This window comes from Canis lupus, chromosome 38 (genome assembly GCF_011100685.1).
Source record: "Canis lupus familiaris isolate Mischka breed German Shepherd chromosome 38, alternate assembly UU_Cfam_GSD_1.0, whole genome shotgun sequence".
Lineage (NCBI taxonomy): Eukaryota > Metazoa > Chordata > Mammalia > Carnivora > Canidae > Canis > Canis lupus.
Genome location: NC_049259.1, coordinates 21,824,026 through 21,848,904, shown reverse-complemented (window position 1 = coordinate 21,848,904; position 24,879 = coordinate 21,824,026). Strand labels below are relative to the sequence as shown.

General features: G+C 74.6%; 2 protein-coding genes and 15 non-coding genes across 17 annotated transcripts; 8 read left to right on the top strand and 9 right to left on the bottom strand.

Moving 5' to 3' along the window:
* Nucleotides 1-7,223, top strand: LOC119877947 (basic proline-rich protein-like). Its single transcript, XM_038586453.1, has 6 exons — nt 1-72; nt 181-501; nt 2,388-2,799; nt 3,232-3,537; nt 3,648-5,909; nt 6,958-7,223. Exons 1-6 carry the CDS (start codon nt 1-3, stop codon nt 7,221-7,223), a joined length of 3,639 nt encoding a protein of 1,212 aa, XP_038442381.1.
* Nucleotides 2,766-2,837, bottom strand: TRNAE-CUC. The gene has a single exon. It is a non-coding gene; the product is annotated as a tRNA-Glu (tRNA).
* Nucleotides 3,153-3,224, bottom strand: TRNAG-UCC. The gene has a single exon. It is a non-coding gene; the product is annotated as a tRNA-Gly (tRNA).
* On the bottom strand, nt 3,988-4,059 carry TRNAD-GUC. The gene has a single exon. It is a non-coding gene; the product is annotated as a tRNA-Asp (tRNA).
* TRNAL-CAG lies at nt 4,639-4,721 on the top strand. Its single transcript has one exon. It is a non-coding gene; the product is annotated as a tRNA-Leu (tRNA).
* On the top strand, nt 6,182-6,252 carry TRNAG-GCC. The gene has a single exon. It is a non-coding gene; the product is annotated as a tRNA-Gly (tRNA).
* A 2,766-nt stretch (nt 7,224-9,989) lies between the features above and the next one.
* TRNAE-CUC lies at nt 9,990-10,061 on the bottom strand. Its single transcript has one exon. It is a non-coding gene; the product is annotated as a tRNA-Glu (tRNA).
* Nucleotides 10,062-10,373: 312 nt separating this feature from the next.
* Nucleotides 10,374-10,445, bottom strand: TRNAG-UCC. The gene has a single exon. It is a non-coding gene; the product is annotated as a tRNA-Gly (tRNA).
* Nucleotides 10,446-11,898: 1,453 nt separating this feature from the next.
* Nucleotides 11,899-11,981, top strand: TRNAL-CAG. The gene has a single exon. It is a non-coding gene; the product is annotated as a tRNA-Leu (tRNA).
* Nucleotides 11,982-13,484: 1,503 nt separating this feature from the next.
* On the top strand, nt 13,485-13,555 carry TRNAG-GCC. The gene has a single exon. It is a non-coding gene; the product is annotated as a tRNA-Gly (tRNA).
* Nucleotides 13,556-17,331: 3,776 nt separating this feature from the next.
* TRNAE-CUC lies at nt 17,332-17,404 on the bottom strand. The gene has a single exon. It is a non-coding gene; the product is annotated as a tRNA-Glu (tRNA).
* A 325-nt stretch (nt 17,405-17,729) lies between these two features.
* On the bottom strand, nt 17,730-17,801 carry TRNAG-UCC. The gene has a single exon. It is a non-coding gene; the product is annotated as a tRNA-Gly (tRNA).
* LOC119877946 (basic proline-rich protein-like) lies at nt 17,777-20,465 on the top strand. The gene is made up of 4 exons (XM_038586452.1): nt 17,777-18,077; nt 18,223-18,914; nt 19,279-19,453; nt 19,645-20,465. Exons 1-4 carry the CDS (start codon nt 17,777-17,779, stop codon nt 20,463-20,465), a joined length of 1,989 nt encoding a protein of 662 aa, XP_038442380.1.
* On the bottom strand, nt 18,563-18,634 carry TRNAD-GUC. The gene has a single exon. It is a non-coding gene; the product is annotated as a tRNA-Asp (tRNA).
* Nucleotides 19,235-19,317, top strand: TRNAL-CAG. The gene has a single exon. It is a non-coding gene; the product is annotated as a tRNA-Leu (tRNA).
* Nucleotides 20,466-20,816: 351 nt separating the features above from the next.
* On the top strand, nt 20,817-20,887 carry TRNAG-GCC. Its single transcript has one exon. It is a non-coding gene; the product is annotated as a tRNA-Gly (tRNA).
* A 3,847-nt stretch (nt 20,888-24,734) lies between these two features.
* Nucleotides 24,735-24,806, bottom strand: TRNAE-CUC. Its single transcript has one exon. It is a non-coding gene; the product is annotated as a tRNA-Glu (tRNA).
* Between the last annotated feature and the right edge of the window lie 73 nt (nt 24,807-24,879).

Genomic DNA, 24,879 nt, shown 5'->3' with positions numbered 1-24,879 from the left:
ATGATCGCCAACAGACTGAAGTCCTCCGCGGTCACCGCCACCACCGAGGCCACCATCAGCACACCGGCACGGGTAGCATGGCCCACGGCCCTGAAGTCCTCCACCCTCCCTCACCACCACCCCACCAGCACCGAGTCGCCACCAAGCCCCAGGACCACCAGCACACCACCACCGCGATAGCAGCAGCAGCAGGACCGAGGCCAGCGCACGGGCAAGGGCATCGCCGGCGGCGGCACCGAAGGCCTTCCCGGACCCCCGACCCCCATCGCTCACCGAGTCCACCGTTACACCGGGGCCCCGGGGGACGCCGTCACCAACAGCGCCAAAGTTCGCCACCACCATCACCGGCGGCGGCGGAGGCAGCGGCGGCAGCAGCAGCAACACGAGTACCAGCGCCGCTGGCCCCTCCACCCCCCCACCAGCCCCTCTTGCCCGAACGACCCCACCCCTGTCACCCGCCTCCCCGTGCCCTCCTTTCCCAGTCCTCATTTGTCGATGATCGTGCGTTGCGTCTGTCCCTTTGGCCTCCCTGAATCTCAAGCCCAGGACGACACCTGACACCTGAGACGTGGCTGGTGGTCCCCATGACGATGACGGGGAATGGTCATCTCCGGGGCGGTGGAATTCCTCACCCCGTGGGAACAGCTCCGACACCCGGTCCCTCCCTCCCTCCCTCTCTCTCTCTCTTTGCCTCGCCCGGCCGCCGCGCAGCTGCCTGCTTGCCACCCCCGCCCCCTGCACCTCGCTCGCTCGCGCTCGCTCGCTCGCTCTCTCACCGCTCTCTCTGCCCGCCACCCTCACGCAGCCCCCGCCCCCAGCCCCCCCGCACCCCCCCCCGCCCTCCCCCCCGCCCGTCCACCCTCCCCACCCCTCCCGGCCCTCTCCCCACCCCCCCCCACCCACCCCCACGTGCCACGTGCCGCTCCTTCCAGCCTCCAGGCTCAAACCCTCCATCTACCACCGACCCCTTGGACCCCACACCCACGTCCTACACTCAAGGCCGGCAGTCCCGGTCCCCACAGGCTCCTCAGGCACACGCCCAGCGTGTCCCGTCCCCTACCTCACAGCTCGCCCGCCCGCACAGGTGCACAGGTGCAGGAGAGGCGCCGGGCAGGGTGCCCTGCCGCACCCGAGCCCCCGCAGACACCCTGCCTCAGTGGCCAGCCCCACTCTCGGCCAGTGCCCGCCGCGCCACACGTCCCGGGCCCTCACTCCACGCACACACCCGGTACTCCTTCTCCCACTGCCCGGCTCGGTCCGCTCCTGGCCCTCCCCTCTTTCCGGGACGCTTTGCGCCTGTGCCCTGACCCCCGTGGGAGGCGACGCGCGGGGAGAACACCCTCGTCCCGCGCTATCCCCCACCGTCGCGGACTCCCCGCACCCCCACCCCCACCCATACAGCCAGAGGGAGAGGCGAGGGCGCTGAGGGAACTGCCCGTGCTGACGGGAAGCACCCGGAGGCCCACGGGCGCTCCTCTCCACCGCCGCCCGACCGTGGCCCAATCCAGCCAGCGAGCCGCGGAAGGCTCACGCAGAGCGCGGGCCGGCCTCTGCGCCTCCGACGGAGACAGACGGTCTCTGGACACACAGCAAAGCCTTGGAGGGCCGGCGTGCAAGCGTTGGCAGGAAGGAGGCCGGGCGCTGCGGTTCACCTGCAGGAGCAGCGGCGCCAGGAGACCCGCACCCGGCGGAGACAGGGCTGCAGGCTCTCCTGCCTAGGTGGGCGCTAAGGCGCCAAGGGGAACGCCTTCCGAGCGGCATCCAGCTGGGGCGCCGGCCACGTGGGGCTGGGGCCGGGGCCGGGCCGGGGGCGTGGGGTGGAGGAAGCTGTGTCGGGGAACACGCCTGCCCCTCTGCCCCAGGATTCGGGGTAGCGGTCGTGCAGTTGGACTGACCCGGGGCCTCCAAGGGCACCCCGTCTGTCCCCCGGGTGCCTCCGCCCCCTCCCACCTGCCCGGCCCGCGGGTTAGCCCCACTGGCCTCCTGCATCTATCTCCCTGCTCTCTGGCCTCCACTGCCTGGTGGTCCGGCCACCGGGACACGCCCACAACCGCTTTCCAACCACCGCCTGCCCGGGCGGGGGCGGCGGGGGCCGGCGCTCTGCTCCCATCCCCGCCCAAGCCCAAGACCACCACCCACGTGCGCCGCCATCGCTGGCGGTTGCCGGGCCGACGGCCGAGAGAAGGCACCGGGGGCTCCAGCAAGTGACCCCCGACTCAGAGAGAGACAGGTGGCTCACCCTCCCCACACCCGGCCCCCTCTGCCTCGGCCCGCCGCCCCCACATGCCCCCAGCGCGGCCGCCGCCAAGTAGCACCTCACCAAGGAGCCAGCGGGGGGCCGGGGGTGGGGGCGCTGCGAGCCGCCACGACCTTTCTCCCGGCGGCAGGGGTGCTGCGGGAGAGTCCAAGCACCCACGGAGGCCCGAGGCGCCCGGCCTGTCGGTGGCCTCGGCTGGGGTCGGACGGCGTCCCGGACTGTCGGGCCTGGGGCGGAGCGAGACGGGGAGCCAGGCGAGCGTCCGGGGGAGGCGGCCGCGAGACGCCGAGACCTCCAGTCGGCCCACCTGCCGGCCAGCCAGCCAGCGAGGCCAAAAGGCTTGGGCCGGCCCGACGGAGCCCGCCAGGCAAGCCAGCCTTGGGCTCGACGGGCGGGTGGCCTCGTGCGCACGCGCAGCCTCGGTCAGCTCGGGGCCAGGGAGACGCACGAGCGAGCTTCGGCTAAAAGGGGTGTGCGGCGGCGGTCTTGCGAGAGGAAGAAGAAAGGCTTCCCTGACCGGGAATCGAACCCGGGCCGCGGCGGTGAGAGCGCCGAATCCTAACCACTAGACCACCAGGGAGCGTCAGGCTGCGCGCCTGGCCCGTGCGCCCTGGACCCGGCGCCTCCCTCCCTACCGCCCACTCGCCTCTGCTTGGCCTCCAGGGCCCCCGCCGGGCCACGCGCAGCCGCCCGCCGGCCCCGCCGAGCCACCTGGCCGGACCGCCCGCCCCCGCGCCGTCAAAACGCTGCGCGCCTCCTCCTCCTCCTCCTCTCTCTCTCTCTCTCTCTCTCACACACACACACACACACACACGCACTCAGCGTCGCGCCCGGCTCCCGGCTCCCATCGGGCCTGAGCACCGGGGCCCTGGAGCCGCGCAAAACGTTGGCCAGCTGCGTTGGCCGGGAATCGAACCCGGGTCAACTGCTTGGAAGGCAGCTATGCTCACCACTATACCACCAACGCTGCACAGCCCGGGCCGCCCCCGGACGCCGGCCCAGGCTCCGCACCAGCGCCTCCTCGCCCTCTCGCCACCGCCTCCGCCGCCTGCCGCAGCCCTGCCCCGACGTGCCGGCCGGCCGCAGCTCTGCGCCGTCGCGGGCGCCACCAGCGGCCGCCCGGCGCCCCACCCGCGCCACCCCCACGCAGCCCTGGCTGCTCCGCAGGCACGACCGCCCGCCGCCTCCGCCGCCCGCCTCTGGGGGCGCTCTCGCCGCCCTGCGGCTCCCGGGCCCTCGGCTGCCCGCCGGGGAGCCCCGCCCCTTGCCCCCTGCCCCCGGCGCGCGCTTCCCTTCCCTTCCCTTCCCTCCCGCCACCCGCGCCCCGCCCCGCCCCGCCCCGCCCCGCCCGCACAGTCGGCCCGGCCCCCACGGCCACCTCCACGGGCAGCCCGGCAGCCGGGCAGCTGTCCGTCGCGTGAGCGAGGAGCCCGTGGCGGCCAGCCTCCCGTCAGGAGGTCCCGGCTGGGCTGGGCCGAGCCCGCACGCGCCAGGGCGCCAGGGCGCCAGGGCCGACGAGGAAGGGCAGGGGGTGCGGGGGGTCGGGTCGACGGCGGGCAGGACGGGCCCCCGCGGTCGCCCCGCGCCTCTGGCCGCACGGGGCCGGGCGGAGGCACGAGGGAGGAGAAGGAGGACAAGGAGGAGAAGGAGGAGAAGGAGGGCCCTGGGGGCCGGCGTACGTTTGGGCAGCGCGGCGGCGGCGCCCGCGACCAAAAGAGGGCGTGTCTCGCCTCCCCGTCGGGGAATCGAACCCCGGTCTCCCGCGTGACAGGCGGGGATACTCACCACTATACTAACGAGGACGGCGGCGGCGGCCGCCCGGGCGCCCGACCCCTCTCCGCCCGCCCGCCCCCGGCCTGCCTGCCTGCCCACGCCCACCCGGGCCCTCGACGTCCCGCGCGCCCGTCCTGCCAGGCGCCCGCCACGTGCCCCGGGCCACGGCCCACCCGGCCCGACCCCCCGGCCGCCCGTCACGCTCACAGCGTCTCCCCCGCCCCTCGGACCCGCCCGCCACCCCCGCCGCCCCCGCCCAGCCGCGCGGGGATGGCGGCGGGAGAAGACGCCCGACACGGCAAGCAGGGCTGCGCGAGCGAGCCGGAGGCCCCGCGCCGGGGATGGGCCGCGGCGGGCGGCGGGGGCGGCGGGGCGCGGGGCCGGACGCCGGCAGCAGGTGCGCGCCCCGGGAAGGGGGGGGCGGCGGCGAGGACCGCGGCGAGGGCGGCGGCGCCAGCAGAGTCAGTCGGCGGGCCGTTGGCCTCGTCGACCGGGACGCGAGTCCCGTCCGTCCGTCCGTCCGTCCGTCCGTCGCGCACCCACACGGCCGCCAGCCAGCTCCGGGTCGGCGCCGTCCCAGCCAGCGAGCGGCGCGCCCCAGGCCCGCCGTCAGGATGGCCGAGCGGTCTAAGGCGCTGCGTTCAGGTCGCAGTCTCCCCTGGAGGCGTGGGTTCGAATCCCACTCCTGACACGCCCACCTTTTGGCCCGCCCAACGCGGGCTCTCCGCACCCGGGCCTGGACGACGCCCTGTCTGTCCCGCCTTACACGCCGCTGCGGGCTGCGGGCTGCGGGCTGCGGGCTGCGGGCTGGCGGCGCCCTGGCACACGTGGCCCGGGACCCACGCAGCTGCAGCGCCTCGGCCCTCCCGGCCACAGGCTTGGCGCCCCCGCGCCCTCCCTCCCCCGCCACTCCGCTCCCTCGCCTCTCCTCCTCCTCCTCACCCTCCCCGGCAACTCGGCAAGTCGGCGGCACGGCTCTCCGGGGGCTCCGTTTGCCCTCTTCCTTCCCGCCGCCGCCCCCTGCAGGCCAGCCGCGGGCCGAAATGCCGGCAGCCCCGCGCGGGCCGGGCCACGCTCCCACTGAGGGGCGCGCCTCGCTCGCCTCCTCGCTCTCCCCAGCCCCGCCCTACACCTCCCCCCCCGCCCGCCGGGAGCGCGGGGTCCCCACGGCCTGTCCTTTCCGCCGGCCCCCATTCATTCCGTGGTCTCCACCCCCTCCGTCCCCGGGCGCCCACGAGGCGTGGCCACCCGGAGGCCTCACCACGGCCACACGCCCGCCAGGCGGGCAGCCGAGCCCTCCGCGCGCCAGCCAGAGACGGGACCCCCGCCCCGTTCGCTGGGCCTGGCCCGGGGGGCGGGGTTCCACCCCCCGTGGTGGCTCCGGGGAGCCCTGAGCGCAAGGCAGCCCTGCCTCCCCGGGCCCCCTCCGCGCCGGAAGCCGCTGCGGGGCCGGTCCAGGACGCCAGCGCGCTCCCCTCACCGCGCCCCCCCCCCCCACGCCCTCCGCTCCGCCCACGCCCTGCCTCCCCTCACCCCCACCGCAGCCCAGCCGGCCCCGACGGAGAGCTGCGGGCAGAGCTCACACGCCTTTCTTTGGCCTCTTGGCTTGGGCGCTACTCGGCGGCCCCCATCTCCGACGACGACACCGACGCCGACACGCACACACGCGCACCCACCTCCCCCCCCCCCCCACCCCGCGGCACCCCGGGAGCGCACACAATCCGAGCTCCGGGCCCCAGCCGGCCCCCGCCGGCGCGCACTGCACGGGCCGGAGAGCCATCCGCCCATGGGCCTTCGGGGGGCGCCGGGAGGGAAGGGAAGGTCCGCGCTGAGCTGCGCCGGCCACAGACGCCCCGCGCTGCCTGGGAATCGGGCGCGGGTCAGGCTTGGCCAGCTGCTCCTCCCGCAGGCAGTGTCTGGCGGCGGCCCCGCCCCAGGGAGAGGGCGCAGGGTGAGCCGAGTCCGCCTCGGGGCCTCTGGGACCGTCGCCTCTCGCCGTCCCCCCCCCCCCCCGAGCCCGAGCCCTCGGCGCATCTGCACGGCGCGAGCCTGTCTTTCACCGCGGCCCGCCGCCCCCCCCGCTCCCTCTCCCTGCCGTGCCGGGCGACGACGAGCGCCGCTGGGAAGCCGTCTGGTGGCCGCCGCCCCGGTGCATGGGTGGTTCAGTGGTAGAATTCTCGCCTGCCACGCGGGAGGCCCGGGTTCGATTCCCGGCCCATGCAGCGCGCCGCCCCCTTTTGGCCGCGCGCGCCCGGCTTCCTCGCGCACGCGCTCAAGCCACAGGGCCTGAGCCTGAACCAGCTGTGCTCACGCCGGGGCCCTGCCCTCCTGCCCCGCCCCGCTTCCCCCTGCCGACTTGTCTGTTCTGGTCTCTCGCCCGTGGCCGCCAGCCCTGGCCGCCACGCTCCACCCGGCTGCCCGCCCCCTGCCGCCCGACGTGGCCCAGGTCCCTTGCCCGGCCCCACGTTGTCCTTGCCCTTTTTCTCTCCATGACCCTGACCCGGACGGCGCTTCGCTCACCCACGTCACTTCAAGCAATGCTTCCAAGCACCGCCCGCGCCCGCCCGGGCACAGCCCACCTGCATGCTTTTCACATTCCCTCCCTCCCTCAATGGCTCATTCTAACCACACTCCCCAAACCCTCCTCTCTTTGCACGTCGACCGACCACCAACCATCTTGCCACCCCTCCTCTGGAGGGGCCCTCAGCCACTCCTTGGAGCGCGCCAGGGGCCCCGTTTCACGGCCCGACATCCTCCCGTTGGCAGCCCCGGGATGCTCTCTATGGCCACCTGGCCGCGGTCTCCTTCAAACACGGGCCACTCCCACTGCTAAAGTCACCGCGAGCACCAGGTCCATGCAGCCTAGCCAGCACCGGCGCCAGCACACCCGCCTCGAGGGACAGCGCCACCGCCACGGCTGTCACCAGCACGTCGGGTCCACGAACGGCGGCGCACCAGCATGGGCATCACGGCCAAGGGCACGGAGGTCACCTCCCCCCCTCGCCCGGCCTCCACGACCCCCGCAGCACTTGGTCCACCACCAACCCCCAGGACCACCATCCCCACACCAGCACCAGCACCAGCACCAGCACCAGGACTACCACCACCATGCCAGAAGCAGTTGTACCAGCAGCAGCAGCAGCAGCAGCAGCAGCAGCAGCAGCACGTGCCCACCGCCAGCAGGCCAGCGTAGGCATGATCGCCAACAGACTGAAGTCCTCCGCGTCACCGCCACCACCAGGCCACCATCAGCACACCGGCACGGGTAGCATGGCCCACGGCCCTGAAGTCCTCCACCCTCCCTCACCACCACCCCACCAGCACCGAGTCGCCACCAAGCCCCAGGACCACCAGCACACCCACCACCGCGATAGCAGCAGCAGCAGGACCGAGGCCAGCGCACGGGCAAGGGCATCGCCGGCGGCGGCACCGAAGGCCTTCCCGGACCCCCGACCCCCATCGCTCACCGAGTCCACCGTTTACACCGGGGCCCCGGGGACGCCGTCACCAACAGCGCCAAAGTTCGCCACCACCATCACCGGCGGCGGCGGAGGCAGCGGCGGCAGCAGCAGCAACACGAGTACCAGCGCCGCTGGCCCCTCCACCCCCACCAGCCCCTCTTGCCCGAACGACCCCCCCCCCGTCCCCCCTCCCCGTGCCCTCCTTTCCCAGTCCTCATTTGTCGATGATCGTGCGTTGCGTCTGTCCCTTTGGCCTCCCTGAATCTCAAGCCCAGGACGACACCTGACACCTGAGACGTGGCTGGTGGTCCCCATGACGATGACGGGGAATGGTCATCTCCGGGGCGGTGGAATTCCTCACCCCGTGGGAACAGCTCCGACACCCGGTCCCTCCCTCCCTCCCTCTCTCTCTCTCTTTGCCTCGCCCGGCCGCCGCGCAGCTGCCTGCTTGCCACCCCCCCCCCCTGCACCCCTCGCTCGCTCGCTCTCTCGCTCGCACTCTCTCACTCCTCTCTCTCCCCCCACCTGCACGCAGCCCAGCGCAGCCCAGCCCCCCTCCCCCTCCCCTCTCCCGCCGCCGTCCCCCCCCACCACGGGTCTCCCAGCCCTCTGGCACCGGACCCACTCCCCACCGCCCCACCCCCACGTGCCACGTGCCGCTCCTTCCAGCCTCCAGCTCAAACCCTCCATCTACCACCGACCCCTTGGACCCCACACCCACCCACGTCCTACACTCAAGGCCGGCAGTCCCGGTCTCCCACAGGCTCCTCAGGCACACGCCCAGCGTGTCCCGTCCCCTACCTCACACTCGCCCGCCCACAGGTGCACAGGTGCAGGAGAGGCGCCGGGCAGGGTGCCCTGCCGCACCCGAGCCCCCGCAGACACCCTGCCTCAGTGGCCAGCCCCACTCTCGGCCAGTGCCCGCCGGCGCCACACGTCCCGGGCCCTCACTCCACGCACACCACCACACCCGTACTCCTTCTCCCACTGCCCGGCTCGGTCCGCTCCTGGCCCTCCCCTCTTTCCGGGACGCTTTGCGCCTGTGCCCTGACCCCCGTGGAGGCGACGCGCCGGGGAGAACACCCTCGTCCCGCGCTATCCCCCACCGTCGCGGACTCCCCGCACCCCCACCCCCACCCATACAGCCAGAGGGAGAGGCGAGGGCGCTGAGGGAACTGCCCGTGCTGACGGGAAGCACCCGGAGGCCCACGGGCGCTCCTCTCCACCCGCCCCCGACCGTGGCCCAATCCAGCCAGCGAGCCGCGGAAGGCTCACGCAGAGCGCGGGCCGGCCTCTGCGCCTCCGACGGAGACAGACGGTCTCTGGACACACAGCAAAGCCTTGGAGGGCCGGCGTGCAAGCGTTGGCAGGAAGGAGGCCGGGCGCTGCGGTTCACCTGCAGGAGCAGCGGCGCCAGGAGACCCGCACCCGGCGGAGACAGGGCTGCAGGCTCTCCTGCCTAGGTGGGCGCTAAGGCGCCAAGGGAACGCCTTCCGAGCGGCATCCAGCTGGGGGCCGGCCACGTGGGGCTGGGGCCGGGGCCGGGCCGGGGGCGTGGGGTGGGAAGCTGTGTCGGGGAACACGCCTGCCCCTCTGCCCCAGGATTCGGGGTAGCGGTCGTGCAGTTGGACTGACCCGGGCCTCCAAGGGCACCCCGTCTGTCCCCCGGGCCTCCGCCCCCTCCCACCTGCCCGCCCGCGGGTTAGCCCCACTGGCCTCCTGCATCTATCTCCCTGCTCTCTGGCCTCCACTGCCTGGTGGTCCGGCCACCGGGACACGCCCACAACCGCTTTCCAACCACCGCCTGCCCGGGCGGGGGCGGCGGGGGCCGGCGCTCTGCTCCCATCCCCTCCCGCCCAGCCACCACCACCCACGTGCGCCGCCATCGCTGGCGGTTGCCGGGCCGACGGCCGAGAGAAGGCACCGGGGGCTCCAGCAAGTGACCCCCGACTCAGAGAGAGACAGGTGGCTCACCCTCCCCACACCCGGCCCCCTCTGCCTCGGCCCGCCGCCCCCACATGCCCCCAGCGCGGCCGCCGCCAAGTAGCACCTCACCAAGGAGCCAGCGGGGGGCCGGGGGTGGGGGCGCTGCGAGCCGCCACGACCTTTCTCCCGGCGGCAGGGGTGCTGCGGGAGAGTCCAAGCACCCACGGAGGCCCGAGGCGCCCCCTGTCGGTGGCCTCGGCTGGGGTCGGACGGCGTCCCGGACTGTCGGGCCTGGGGCGGAGCGAGACGGGGAGCCAGGCGAGCGTCCGGGGGAGGCGGCCGCGAGACGCCGAGACCTCCAGTCGGCCCACCTGCCGGCCAGCCAGCCAGCGAGGCCAAAAGGCTTGGGCCGGCCCGACGGAGCCCGCCAGGCAAGCCAGCCTTGGGCTCGACGGGGCGGGTGGCCTCGTGCGCACGCGCAGCCTCGGTCAGCTCGGGGCCAGGGAGACGCACGAGCGAGCTTGGCTAAAAGGGGTGTGCGGCGGCGGTCTTGCGAGAGGAAGAAGAAAGGCTTCCCTGACCGGGAATCGAACCCGGGCCGCGGCGGTGAGAGCGCCGAATCCTAACCACTAGACCACCAGGGAGCGTCAGGCTGCGCGCCTGGCCCGTGCGCCCTGGACCCGGCGCCTCCCTCCCTACCGCCCACTCGCCTCTGCTTGGCCTCCAGGGCCCCCGCCGGGCCACGCGCAGCCGCCCGCCGGCCCCGCCGAGCCACCTGGCCGGACCGCCCGCCCGCCGCGCCGTCAAAACGCTGCGCGCCTCTCCTCCTCCTCCTCTCTCTCTCTCTCTCTCTCTTCTCACACACACACACACACGCACTCAGCGTCGCGCCCGGCTCCCGGCTCCCATCGGGCCTGAGCACCGGGGCCCTGGAGCCGCGCAAAACGTTGGCCAGCTGCGTTGGCCGGGAATCGAACCCGGGTCAACTGCTTGGAAGGCAGCTATGCTCACCACTATACCACCAACGCTGCACAGCCCGGGCCGCCCCCGGACGCCGGCCCAGGCTCCGCACCAGCGCCTCCTCGCCCTCTCGCCACCGCCTCCGCCGCCTGCCGCAGCCCTGCCCCGACGTGCCGGCCGGCCGCAGCTCTGCGCCGTCGCGGGCGCCACCAGCGGCCGCCCGGCGCCCCACCCGCGCCACCCCCACGCAGCCCTGGCTGCTCCGCAGGCACGACCGCCCGCCGCCTCCGCCGCCCGCCTCTGGGGGGCGCTCTCGCCGCCCTGCGGCTCCCGGGCCCTCGGCTGCCCGCCGGGGAGCCCCGCCCCTTGCCCCCTGCCCCCGGCGCGCGCTTCCCTTCCCTTCCCTTCCCTCCCGCCACCGCGCCCGCCCCGCCCCGCCCCGCCCCGCCCCGCCCGCACAGTCGGCCCGGCCCCCACGGCCACCTCCACGGGCAGCCCGGCAGCCGGGCAGCTGTCCGTCGCGTGAGCGAGGAGCCCGTGGCGGCCAGCCTCCCGTCAGGAGGTCCCGGCTGGGCTGGGCCGAGCCCGCACGCGCCAGGGCGCCAGGGCGCCAGGGCCGACGAGGAAGGGCAGGGGGTGCGGGGGGTCGGGTCGACGGCGGGCAGGACGGGCCCCCGCGGTCGCCCCGCGCCTCTGGCCGCACGGGGCCGGGCGGAGGCACGAGGGAGGAGAAGAGGACAAGGAGAAGGAGGAGAAGGAGGAAAGGAGGGCCCTGGGGGCCGGCGTACGTTTGGGCAGCGCGGCGGCGGCGCCCGCGACCAAAGAGGGCGTGTCTCGCCTCCCCGTCGGGGAAATCGAACCCCGTCTCCCGCCGTGACAGGCGGGGATACTCACCACTATACTAACGAGGACGGCGGCGGCGGCCCCCGGGCGCCCGACCCCTCTCCGCCCGCCCCGCCCGCCCGCCGGCCTGCCTGCCTGCCCACGCCCACCCGGGCCCTCGACGTCCCGCGCGCCCGTCCTGCCAGGCGCCCGCCACGTGCCCCGGGCCACGGCCCACCCGGCCCGACCCCCCGGCCGCCGCGTCAGCGCGCACAGCAGTCCCCCGGCCCGACTCGGAGCGTCGCGCCCCCGGACCCGCCGCCGCCCCGCCCCGCCCAGCCGCGCGGGGATGGCGGCGGGAGAAGACGCCCGACACGGCAAGCAGGGCTGCGCGAGCGAGCCGGAGGCCCCGCGCCGGGGATGGGCCGCGGCGGGCGGCGGGGGCGGCGGGGGGCGGGGGGCCGGACGCCGGCAGCAGGGTGCGCGCCCCGGGAAGGGGGAGGGGGCGGCGGCGAGGACCGCGGCGAGGGCGGCGGCGCCAGCAGAGTCAGTCGGCGGGCCGTTGGCCTCGTCGACCGGGACGCGAGTCCCGTCCGTCCGTCCGTCCGTCCGTCCGTCGCGCACCCACACGGCCGCCAGCCAGCTCCGGGGTCGGCGCCGGGTCCCAGCCAGGCGAGCGGCGGCGCGCCCAGGCCCGCCGTCAGGATGGCCGAGCGGTCTAAGGCGCTGCGTTCAGGTCGCAGTCTCCCCTGGAGGCGTGGGTTCGAATCCCACTCCTGACACGCCCACCTTTTGGCCCGCCCAACGCGGGCTCTCCGCACCCGGGCCTGGACGACGCCCTGTCTGTCCCGCCTTACACGCCGCTGCGGGCTGCGGGCTGCGGGCTGCGGGCTGCGGGCTGGCGGCGCCCTGGCACACGTGGCCCGGGACCCACGCAGCTGCAGCGCCTCGGCCCTCCCGGCCACAGGCTTGGCGCCCCGCGCCCTCCCCCCCCGCCACCTCCCGCGCCTCTCCCTCCTCCTCATCCCACGGCGGCCGCGGGCCTCGGCAACTCGGCAAGTCGGCGGCACGGCTCTCCGGGGGCTCCGTTTGCCCTCTTCCTTCCCGCCGCCGCCCCTGCAGGCCAGCCGGGGCCGAAATGCCGGCAGCCCCGCGCGGGCCGGGCCACGCTCCCACTGAGGGGCGCGCCTCGCTCGCCTCCTCGCTCTCCCAGCCCCGCCCTACACCCCCCCCCCCCGCCCGCCGGGAGCGCGGGGTCCCCACGGCCTGTCCTTTCCGCCGGCCCCCATTCATTCCGTGGTCTCCACCCCCTCCGTCCCCGGGGCGCCCACGAGGCGTGGCCACCCGGAGGCCTCACCACGGCCACACGCCCGCCAGGCGGGCAGCCGAGCCCTCCGCGCGCCAGCCAGAGACGGGACCCCCGCCCCGTTCGCTGGGCCTGGCCCGGGGGGGCGGGGTGGGGTCCACCCCGCCGTGGTGGCTCCGGGGAGCCCTGAGCGCAAGGCAGCCCTGCCTCCCCGGGCCCCCTCCGCGCCGGAAGCCGCTGCGGGGCCGGGGCTCCAGGACGCCAGCGCGCTCCCTCACCGCGCCGCCCGCCAGCCAGCCGGCGGCCGCTCCGCCCAAGCGCACCTGCCGGCCTCACCCCCACCGCAGCCCAGCCGGCCCCGACGGAGAGCTGCGGGCAGAGCTCACACGCCTTTCTTTGGCCTCTTGGCTTGGGCGCTACTCGGCGGCCCCCATCTCCGACGACGACACCGACGCCGACACGCACACACGCGCACCACCCCCCCCCCCCCCCCGCGGCACCCCGGGAGCGCACACAATCCGAGCTCCGGGCCCCAGCCGGCCCCCGCCGGCGCGCACTGCACGGGCCGGAGAGCCATCCGCCCATGGGCCTTCGGGGGGGCGCCGGGAGGGAAGGGAAGGTCCGCGCTGAGCTGCGCCGGCCACAGACGCCCCGCGCTGCCTGGGAATCGGGCGCGGGTCAGGCTTGGCCAGGCTGCTCCTCCCGGCAGGACAGTGTCTGGCGGCCCCGCCCCAGGGAGAGGGCGCAGGGTGAGCCGAGTCCGCCTCGGGGCCTCGCTGGGACCGTGGGCGCCGCGCGCCGGCCCGAGCCCGAGCCCGAGCCCGAGCCCGAGCCCTCGGCGCATCTGCACGGGCGCGGAGCCTGTCTTGCAGACCGCGGGCCCGCCGCCCGCCCCCGCGCAGCGGGTGCTCACCACTGGCCGTGCCGGGACGACGACGAGCGCCGCTGGGGAAGCCGTCTGGTGGCCGCCGCCACCGGTGCATGGGTGGTTCAGTGGTAGAATTCTCGCCTGCCACGCGGGAGGCCCGGGTTCGATTCCCGGCCCATGCAGCGCGCCGCCCCCTTTTGGCCGCGCGCGCCCGGCTTCCTCGCGCACGCGCTCAAGCCACAGGGCCTGAGCCTGAACCAGCTGTGCTCACGCCGGGGGCCCTGCCCTCCTGCCCCGCCCCGCTTCCCCCTGCCGACTTGTCTGTTCTGGTCTCTCGCCCGTGGCCGCCAGCCCTGGCCGCCACGCTCCACCCGGCTGCCCGCCCCCTGCCGCCCGACGTGGCCCAGGTCCCTTGCCCGGCCCCACGTTGTCCTTGCCCTTTTTCTCTCCATGACCCTGACCCGGACGGCGCTTCGCTCACCCACGTCACTTCAAGCAATGCTTCCAAGCACCGCCCGCGCCCGCCCGGGCACAGCCCACCTGCATGCTTTTCACATTCCCTCCCTCAATGGCTCATTCTACCCACACTCCCCAAACCCTCCTCTCTTTGCACGTCGACCGACCACCAACCATCTTGCCACCCCTCCTCTGGAGGGGCCCTCAGCCACTCCTTGGAGCGCGCCAGGGAGCCCCGTTTCACGGCCCGACATCCTCCCGTTGGCAGCCCCGGGATGCTCTCTATGGCCACCTGGCCGCGGTCTCCTTCAAACACGGGCCACTCCCCACTGCTAAAGTCACCGCGAGCACCAGGTCCATGCAGCCTAGCCAGCACCGGCGCCAGCACACCCAGCCTCGAGGGACAGCGCCACCGCCACGGCTGTCACCAGCACGTCGGGTCCACGAACGGCGGCGCACCAGCATGGGCATCACGGCCAAGGGCACGGAGGTCACCTCCCCCCCTCGCCCGGCCTCCACGACCCCCGCAGCACTTGGTCCACCACCAACCCCCAGGACCACCATCCCCACACCAGCACCAGCACCAGCACCAGCACCAGGACTACCACCACCATGCCAGAAGCAGTTGTACCAGCAGCAGCAGCAGCAGCAGCAGCAGCAGCAGCGGGACGTGCCCACCGCCAGCAGGCCAGCGTAGGCATGATCGCCAACAGACTGAAGTCCTCCGCGGTCACCGCCACCACCGAGGCCACCATCAGCACACCGGCACGGGTAGCATGGCCCACGGCCCTGAAGTCCTCCACCCTCCCTCACCACCACCCCACCAGCACCGAGTCGCCACCAAGCCCCAGGACCACCAGCACACCACCACCGCGATAGCAGCAGCAGCAGGACCGAGGCCAGCGCACGGGCAAGGGCATCGCCGGCGGCGGCACCGAAGGCCTTCCCGGACCCCCGACCCCCATCGCTCACCGAGTCCACCGTTACACCGGGGCCCCGGGGGACGCCGTCACCAACAGCGCCAAAGTTCGCCACCACCATCACCGGCGGCGGCGGAGGCAGCGGCGGCAGCAGCAGCAACACGAGTACCAGCGCCGCTGGCCCCTCCACCCCCACCAGCCCCTCTTGCCCGAACGACCCCACCCCTGTCACCCGCCTCCCCGTGCCCTCCTTTCCCAGTCCTCATTTGTCGATGATCGTGCGTTGCGTCTGTCCCTTTGGCCTCCCTGAATCTCAAGCCCAGGACGACACCTGACACCTGAGACGTGGCTGGTGGTCCCCATGACGATGACGGGGAATGGTCATCTCCGGGGCGGTGGAATTCCTCACCCCGTGGGAACAGCTCCGACACCCGGTCCCTCCCTCCCTCCCTCTCTCTCTCTTTGCCTCGCCCGGCCGCCGCGCAGCTGCCTGCTTGCCACCCCCGCCCCCTGCACCTCGCTCGCTCGCTCGCTCGCTCGCTCACCCGCTCTCGTCTGCCCGGCCACCCTGCAGCGCAGCCCAGCGCAGCCCAGCGCAGCCCAGCGCAGCCCAGCGGCCTCCCGGCACCTCTCCCGCCGCCGTCCACCGCCACCACGGGGTCTCCCAGCCCTCTGGCACCGGGACCCACTCCCCACCGCCACCCACCCCCACGTGCCACGTGCCGCTCCTTCCAGCCTCCAGGCTCAAACCCTCCATCTACCACCGACCCCTTGGACCCCACACCCACGTCCTACACTCAAGGCCGGCAGTCCCGGTCTCCCACAGGCTCCTCAGGCACACGCCCAGCGTGTCCCGTCCCCTACCTCACAGCTCGCCCGCCCGCACAGGTGCACAGGTGCAGGAGAGGCGCCGGGCAGGGTGCCCTGCCGCACCCGAGCCCCCGCAGACACCCTGCCTCAGTGGCCAGCCCCACTCTCGGCCAGTGCCCGCCGGCGCCACACGTCCCGGGCCCTCACTCCACGCACACACCCGGTACTCCTTCTCCCACTGCCCGGCTCGGTCCGCTCCTGGCCCTCCCCTCTTTCCGGGACGCTTTGCGCCTGTGCCCTGACCCCCGTGGGAGGCGACGCGCGGGGAGAACACCCTCGTCCCGCGCTATCCCCCACCGTCGCGGACTCCCCGCACCCCCACCCCCACCCATACAGCCAGAGGGAGAGGCGAGGGCGCTGAGGGAACTGCCCGTGCTGACGGGAAGCACCCGGAGGCCCACGGGCGCTCCTCTCCACCGCCGCCCGACCGTGGCCCAATCCAGCCAGCGAGCCGCGGAAGGCTCACGCAGAGCGCGGGCCGGCCTCTGCGCCTCCGACGGAGACAGACGGTCTCTGGACACACAGCAAAGCCTTGGAGGGCCGGCGTGCAAGCGTTGGCAGGAAGGAGGCCGGGCGCTGCGGTTCACCTGCAGGAGCAGCGGCGCCAGGAGACCCGCACCCGGCGGAGACAGGGCTGCAGGCTCTCCTGCCTAGGTGGGCGCTAAGGCGCCAAGGGGAACGCCTTCCGAGCGGCATCCAGCTGGGGCGCCGGCCACGTGGGGCTGGGGCCGGGGGGGCCGGGGGCGTGGGGTGGAGGAAGCTGTGTCGGGGAACACGCCTGCCCCTCTGCCCCATTCGGTACGGGGTAGCGGTCGTGCAGTTGGACTGACCCGGGGCCTCCAAGGGCACCCCGTCTGTCCCCCGGGTGCCTCCGCCCCCTCCCACCTGCCCGGCCCGCGGGTTAGCCCCACTGGCCTCCTGCATCTATCTCCCTGCTCTCTGGCCTCCACTGCCTGGTGGTCCGGCCACCGGGACACGCCCACAACCGCTTTCCAACCACCGCCTGCCCGGGGGGGGCGGCGGGGGCCGGCGCTCTGCTCCCATCCCCGCCCAAGCCCAAGACCACCCACCCACGTGCGCCGCCATCGCGTGGCCGGTTGCCGGGCCGACGGCCGAGAGAAGGCACCGGGGGCTCCCAGCAAGTGACCCCCGACTCCAGAGAGAGACAGGTGGCTCACCCTCCCCCACACCCGGCCCCCTCTCTGCCTCGGCCGCCGCCCCCCACAATGCCCCCAGCGCGGCCGCCGCCAAGTAGCACCTCACCAAGGAGCCAGCGGGGGGGCCGGGGGTGGGGGCGCTGCGAGCCGCCACGACCTTTCTCCCGGCGGCAGGGGTGCTGCGGGAGAGTCCAAGCACCCACGGAGGCCCGAGGCGCCCGGCCTGTCGGTGGCCTCGGCTGGGGTCGGACGGCGTCCCGGACCTGTCGGGCCTGGGGCGGAGCGAGACGGGGAGCCAGGCGAGCGTCCGGGGGAGGCGGCCGCGAGACGGCCGAGACCTCCAGTCGGCCCACCTGCCGGCCAGCCAGCCAGCGAGGCCAAAAGGCTTGGGCCGGCCCGACGGAGCCCGCCAGGCAAGCCAGCCTTGGGCTCGACGAGGCGGGTGGCCTCGTGCGCACGCGCAGCCTCGGTCAGCTCGGGGCCAGGGAGACGCACGAGCGAGCTTGGGCTAAAAGGGGTGTGCGGCGGCGGTCTTGCGAGAGGAAGAAGAAAGGCTTCCCTGACCGGGAATCGAAACCCGGGCCGCGGCGGTGAGAGCGCCGAATCCTAACCACTAGACCACCAGGGAGCGTCAGGCTGCGCGCCTGGCCCGTGCGCCCTGGACCCGGCGCCTCCCTCCCTACCGCCCCACTCGCCTCTGCTTGGCCTCCAGGGCCCCCGCCGGGCCACGCGCAGCCGCCCCGCCGGCCCCGCCGAGCCACCTGGCCGGACCGCCCGCCCGCCGCCGCGCCGTCAAAACGCTGCGCGCCTCCTCCTCCTCCTCCTCTCTCTCTCTCTCCTCCTCTCTCTCTCACACACACACACACACACACGCACTCAGCGTCGCGCCCGGCTCCCGGCTCCCATCGGGCCTGAGCACCGGGGCCCTGGAGCCGCGCAAAACGTTGGCCAGCTGCGTTGGCCGGGAATCGAACCCGGGTCAACTGCTTGGAAGGCAGCTATGCTCACCACTATACCACCAACGCTGCACAGCCCGGGCCGCCCCCGGACGCCGGCCCAGGCTCCGCACCAGCGCCTCCTCGCCCTCTCGCCACCGCCTCCGCCGCCTGCCGCAGCCCTGCCCCGACGTGCCGGCCGGCCGCAGCTCTGCGCCGTCGCGGGCGCCACCAGCGGCCGCCCGGCGCCCCACCCGCGCCACCCCCACGCAGCCCTGGCTGCTCCGCAGGCACGACCGCCCGCCGCCTCCGCCGCCCGCCTCTGGGGGGCGCTCTCGCCGCCCTGCGGCTCCCGGGCCCTCGGCTGCCCGCCGGGGAGCCCCGCCCCCTGCCCCCCCCCGGCGCGCGCTTCCCTTCCCTTCCCTTCCCTCCCGCCACCCGCGCCCCGCCCCGCCCCGCCCCGCCCCGCCCGCACAGTCGGCCCGGCCCCCACGGCCACCTCCACGGGCAGCCCGGCAGCCGGGCAGCTGTCCGTCGCGTGAGCGAGGAGCCCGTGGCGGCCAGCCTCCCGTCAGGAGGTCCCGGCTGGGCTGGGCCGAGCCCGCACGCGCCAGGGCGCCAGGGCGCCAGGGCCGACGAGGAAGGGCAGGGGGTGCGGGGGGTCGGGTCGACGGCGGGCAGGACGGGCCCCCGCGGTCGCCCCGCGCCTCTGGCCGCACGGGGCCGGGCGGAGGCACGAGGGAGGAGAAGGAGGACAAGGAGGAGAAGGAGGAGAAGGAGGGCCCTGGGGGCCGGCGTACGTTTGGGCAGCGCGGCGGCGGCGCCCGCGACCAAAAGAGGGCGTGTCTCGCCTCCCCGTCGGGGAATCGAACCCCGGTCTCCCGCGTGACAGGCGGGGATACTCACCACTATACTAACGAGGACGGCGGCGGCGGCCGCCCGGGCGCCCGACCCCTCTCCGCCCGCCCGCCCGCCGGCCTGCCTGCCTGCCCACGCCCACCCGGGCCCTCGACGTCCCGCGCGCCCGTCCTGCCAGGCGCCCGCCACGTGCCCCGGGCCACGGCCCACCCGGCCCGACCCCCCGGCCGCCGCGTCAGCGCGCACAGCAGTCCCCCGGCCCGACTCGGAGCGTCGCGCCCCCGGACCCGCCGCCGCCCCCGCCCAGCCGCGCGGGGATGGCGGCGGGAGAAGACGCCCGACACGGCAAGCAGGGCTGCGCGAGCGAGCCGGAGGCCCCGCGCCGGGGATGGGCCGCGGCGGCGGGGGCGGCGGGGGCGGCGGGGGGCCGGACGCCGGCAGCAGGGTGCGCGCCCCGGGAAGGGGGAGGGGGCGGCGGCGAGGACCGCGGCGAGGGCGGCGGCGCCAGCAGAGTCAGTCGGCGGGCCGTTGGCCTCGTCGACCGGGACGCGAGTCCCGTCCGTCCGTCCGTCCGTCCGTCCGTCGCGCACCCACACGGCCGCCAGCCAGCTCCGGGGTCGGCGCCGGGTCCCAGCCAGGCGAGCGGCGGCGCGCCCAGGCCCGCCGTCAGGATGGCCGAGCGGTCTAAGGCGCTGCGTTCAGGTCGCAGTCTCCCCTGGAGGCGTGGGTTCGAATCCCACTCCTGACACGCCCACCTTTTGGCCCGCCCAACGCGGGCTCTCCGCACCCGGGCCTGGACGACGCCCTGTCTGTCCCGCCTTACACGCCGCTGCGGGCTGCGGGCTGCGGGCTGCGGGCTGCGGGCTGGCGGCGCCCTGGCACACGTGGCCCGGGACCCACGCAGCTGCAGCGCCTCGGCCCTCCCGGCCACAGGCTTGGCGCCCCCGCGCCCTCCCTCCCCCGCCACCTCCCGCGCCTCTCCCTCCTCCTCATCCCACGGCAACTCGGCAAGTCGGCGGCACGGCTCTCCGGGGGCTCCGTTTGCCCTCTTCCTTCCCGCCGCCGCCCCCTGCAGGCCAGCCGCGGGCCGAAATGCCGGCAGCCCCGCGCGGGCCGGGCCACGCTCCCACTGAGGGGCGCGCCTCGCTCGCCTCCTCGCTCTCCCAGCCCCGCCCTACACCTCCCCCCGCCCGCCCGCCGGGAGCGCGGGGTCCCCACGGCCTGTCCTTTCCGCCGGCCCCCATTCATTCCGTGGTCTCCACCCCCTCCGTCCCCGGGGCGCCCACGAGGCGTGGCCACCCGGAGGCCTCACCACGGCCACACGCCCGCCAGGCGGGCAGCCGAGCCCTCCGCGCGCCAGCCAGAGACGGGACCCCCGCCCCGTTCGCTGGGCCTGGCCCGGGGGGCGGGGTGGGGTCCACCCCGCCGTGGTGGCTCCGGGGAGCCCTGAGCGCAAGGCAGCCCTGCCTCCCCGGGCCCCCTCCGCGCCGGAAGCCGCTGCGGGGCCGGGGCTCCAGGACGCCAGCGCGCTCCCTCACCGCGCCGCCGCCAGCCAGCCAGCCGGCGGCCGCTCCGCCCAAGCGCACCTGCCGGCCTCACCCCCACCGCAGCCCAGCCGGCCCCGACGGAGAGCTGCGGGCAGAGCTCACACGCCTTTCTTTGGCCTCTTGGCTTGGGCGCTACTCGGCGGCCCCCATCTCCGACGACGACACCGACGCCGACACGCACACACGCGCACCCACCCCCCCCCCCCCACCCCGCGGCACCCCGGGAGCGCACACAATCCGAGCTCCGGGCCCCAGCCGGCCCCCGCCGGCGCGCACTGCACGGGCCGGAGAGCCATCCGCCCATGGGCCTTCGGGGGGGCGCCGGGAGGGAAGGGAAGGTCCGCGCTGAGCTGCGCCGGCCACAGACGCCCCGCGCTGCCTGGGAATCGGGCGCGGGTCAGGCTTGGCCAGGCTGCTCCTCCCGGCAGGACAGTGTCTGGCGGCGGCCCCGCCCCAGGGAGAGGGCGCAGGGTGAGCCGAGTCCGCCTCGGGGCCTCGCTGGGACCGTGGGCGCCGCGGCCGGCCCGAGCCCGAGCCCGAGCCCGAGCCCGAGCCCTCGGCGCATCTGCACGGGCGCGGAGCCTGTCTTGCAGACCGCGGGCCCGCCGCCCGCCCCCGCGCAGCGGGTGCTCACCACTGGCCGTGCCGGGACGACGACGAGCGCCGCTGGGGAAGCCGTCTGGTGGCCGCCGCCACCGGTGCATGGGTGGTTCAGTGGTAGAATTCTCGCCTGCCACGCGGGAGGCCCGGGTTCGATTCCCGGCCCATGCAGCGCGCCGCCCCCTTTTGGCCGCGCGCGCCCGGCTTCCTCGCGCACGCGCTCAAGCCACAGGGCCTGAGCCTGAACCAGCTGTGCTCACGCCGGGGGCCCTGCCCTCCTGCCCCGCCCCGCTTCCCCCTGCCGACTTGTCTGTTCTGGTCTCTCGCCCGTGGCCGCCAGCCCTGGCCGCCACGCTCCACCCGGCTGCCCGCCCCCTGCCGCCCGACGTGGCCCAGGTCCCTTGCCCGGCCCCACGTTGTCCTTGCCCTTTTCTCTCCATGACCCTGACCCGGACGGCGCTTCGCTCACCCACGTCACTTCAAGCAATGCTTCCAAGCACCGCCCGCGCCCGCCCGGGCACAGCCCACCTGCATGCTTTTCACATTCCCTCCCTCAATGGCTCATTCTACCCACACTCCCCAAACCCTCCTCTCTTTGCACGTCGACCGACCACCAACCATCTTGCCACCCCTCCTCTGGAGGGGCCCTCAGCCACTCCTTGGAGCGCGCCAGGGAGCCCCGTTTCACGGCCCGACATCCTCCCGTTGGCAGCCCCGGGATGCTCTCTATGGCCACCTGGCCGCGGTCTCCTTCAAACACGGGCCACTCCCCACTGCTAAAGTCACCGCGAGCACCAGGTCCATGCAGCCTAGCCAGCACCGGCGCCAGCACACCCAGCCTCGAGGGACACGCCACCGCCACGGCTGTCACCAGCACGTCGGGTCCACGAACGGCGGCGCACCAGCATGGGCATCACGGCCAAGGGCACGGAGGTCACCTCCCCCCCTCGCCCGGCCTCCACGACCCCCGCAGCACTTGGTCCACCACCAACCCCAGGACCACCATCCCCACCAGCACCAGCACCAGCACCAGCACCAGCACCAGGACTACCACCACCATGCCAGAAGCAGTTTGTACCAGCAGCAGCACAGCAGCAGCAGCAGCAGCAGCGGGACCGTGCCCACCGCCAGCAGGCCAGCGTAGGCATGATCGCCAACAGCTGAAGTCCTCCGCGGTCACCGCCACCACCGAGGCCACCATCAGCACACCGGCACGGGTAGCATGGCCCACGGCCCTGAAGTCCTCACACCTCCCTCACCACAACCCCACCAGCACCGAGTCGCCACCAAGCCCCAGGACCACCAGCACACCACCACCGCGGATAGCAGCAGCAGCAGGACCGAGGCCAGCGCACGGGCAAGGGCCATCGCCGGCGGCGGCACCGAAGGCCTTCCCGGAACCCCCGACCCCCATCGCTCACCGAGTCCACCGTTACCACCGGGGCCCCGGGGGACGCCGTCACCAACAGCGCCAAAGTTTCGCCACCCACCATCACCGGCGGCGGCGGAGGCAGCGGCGGCAGCAGCAGCAACACGAGTACCAGCGCCGCTGGCCCCTCCACCCCCACCCAGCCCTCTTGCCCGAACGACCCCACCCTGTCACCCGCCTCCCCGTGCCCTCCTTTCCCAGTCTCATTGTCGATGATCGTGCGTTGCGTCTGTCCCCTTTGGCCTCCCTGAATCTCAAGCCCAGGACGACACCTGACACCTGAGACGTGGCTGGTGGTCCCCATGACGATGACGGGGAATGGTCATCTCCGGGGCGGTTGGAATTCCTCACCCCGTGGGAACAGGCTTTAGGCTTCCGGACAAACCGGTTCCCTCCCTTCCCTCCCTTTCTCTCTCTCTCTTTGCCTCGCCCGGGCGCCGCGCAAGCTGCCTGCTTGACACCCCCGCCCCCTGCACCTCGCTCGCTCGCTCGCTCGCTCGCTCGCTCACCCGCTACTCGTCTGCCCGGGCCACCCTGCAGCGGCAGCCCAGCGCAGCCCAGCGCCGCCCAGCGCAGCCCAGCGGCCTCCCGGCACCTCTCCCGGCCGCCGGTCCACCGCCACCACGGGGTCTCCCAGGCCCTCTGGCACCGGGACCCACCTCCCCAGCCGCCACCCTACCCCACCGTGCCACGTGCCGCTCCTTCAGGCCTACCAGGCTCAAACCCTCCATCTACCACCGACCCCTTGGACCCCACACCCACGTCCTACACTCAAGGCCGGCAGTCCCGGTCTCCCACAGGCCTCCTCAGGCACACGCCCAGCGGTGTCCCGTCCCCTACCTCACAGCTCGCCCTCCCGCACAGGTGCACAGGTGCAGGAGAGGCGCCGGGCAGGGTGCCCTGCCGCACCCGAGCCCCCGCAGACACCCTGCCTCAGTGGCCAGCCCCCACTCTCGGCCAGTTCCCGCCGGCGCCACACGTCCCGGGCCCTCACACTCCACTGCACACACACCCGGTACTCCTTCTCCCACTGCCCGGCTCGGTCCGCTCCTGGCCCTCCCCTCTTTCCCGGGACGCTTTGCGCCTGTGCCCTGACCCCCGTGGGAGGCGACGCGCCGGGGAGAACACCCTCGGTCCCGCCGCTAATCTCCCCCACCGTCGCGGACTCCCCGCACCCCCACCCCCACCCATACAGGCCAGAGGGAGAGGCGAGGGCGCTGAGGGAACTGCCCGTGCTGACGGGAAGCACCCGGAGGCCCACGACGGGGGCGCTCCTCTCCCACCGCCGCCCGACCGTGGCCCAATCCAAGCCAGCGAGCCCGCGGAAGGCTCACGCAGAGGCGCGGGCCGGCCTCTGCGCCTCCGACGGAGACAGACGGTCTCTGGACACACCCAGCAAAGCCTTGGAGGGCCGGCGTGCAAGCGTTGGCAGGAAGGAGGCGGGCGCTGCGGTTCACCTGCAGGAGCAGCGGCGCCAGGAGACCCGCAACCCGGTCGGAGACAGGGCTGCAGGCTCTCCTGCCTAGGTGGCGCTAAGGCGCCAAGGGGAACGCCTTCCGAGCGGCATCCAGCTGGGGCGCCGGCCTCGTGGGGCTGGGGCCGGGGCCGGGCCGGGGGCGTTGGGGTGGAGGAAGCTGTGTCGGGGAACACGCCTGCCCCTCTGCCCCAGGATTCGGGGTAGCGGTCGTGCAGTTGGACTGACCCGGGGCCTCCAAGGGCACCCCGTCTGTCCCCCGGGTGCCTCCGCCCCCTCCCCACCTGCCCGGCCCGCGGGTTAGCCCCACTGGCCTCCTGCATCTATCTCCCTGCTCTCTGGCCTCCACTGCCTGGTGGTCCGGCCACCGGGACACGCCCACAACCGCTTTCCAACCACCCGCCTGCCCGGGCGGGGGCGGCGGGGGCCGGCGCTCTGCTCCCATCCCCGCCCAAGTCCCAAGACCACCACCCACGTGCGCCGCCATCGCTGGCGGTTGCCGGGCCGACGGCCGAGAGAAGGCACCGGGGGCTCCAGCAAGTGACCCCCGACTCCAGAGAGAGACAGGTGGCTCACCCTCCCCACACCCGGCCCCCTCTGCCTCGGCCCGCCGCCCCCACATGCCCCCAGCGCGGGCCCGCCGCCAAGTAGCCACCTCACCAAGGAGCCAGCGGGGTGCCGGGGGTGGGGGCGCTGCGAGCCGCCACGACCTTCTTTCTCCCGGCGCAAGGCAGGGGTGCTGCGGGAGAGTCCAAGCACCCACGGAGGCCCGAGGCGCCCGGCCTGTCGGTGGCCTCGGCTGGGGGTCGGACGGCGTCCCGGACTGTCGGGCCTGGGGCGGAGCGAGACGGGAGCCAGGCGAGCGTCCGGGGGAGGCGGCCGCGAGACGCCGAGACCTCCAGTCGGCCCACCTGCCGGCCAGCCAGCCAGCGAGGCCAAAAGGCTTGGGCCGGCCCGACGGAGCCCGCCAGGCAAGCCAGCCTTGGCTCGACGGGGCGGGTGGCCTCGTGCGCACGCGCAGCCCTCGGTCAGCTCGGGGGCCAGGGAGACGCACGAGCGAGCTTCGGGCTAAAAAGGGGTTGCGGCGGCGGTCTTGCGAGAGGAAGAAGAAAGGCTTCCCTGACCGGGAATCGAACCCGGGCCGCGGCGGTGAGAGCGCCGAATCCTAACCACTAGACCACCAGGGAGCGTCAGGCTGCGCGCCTGGCCCGTGCGCCCTGGACCGCGGCGCCTCCCTCCCTACCGCCCACATCGCCTCTG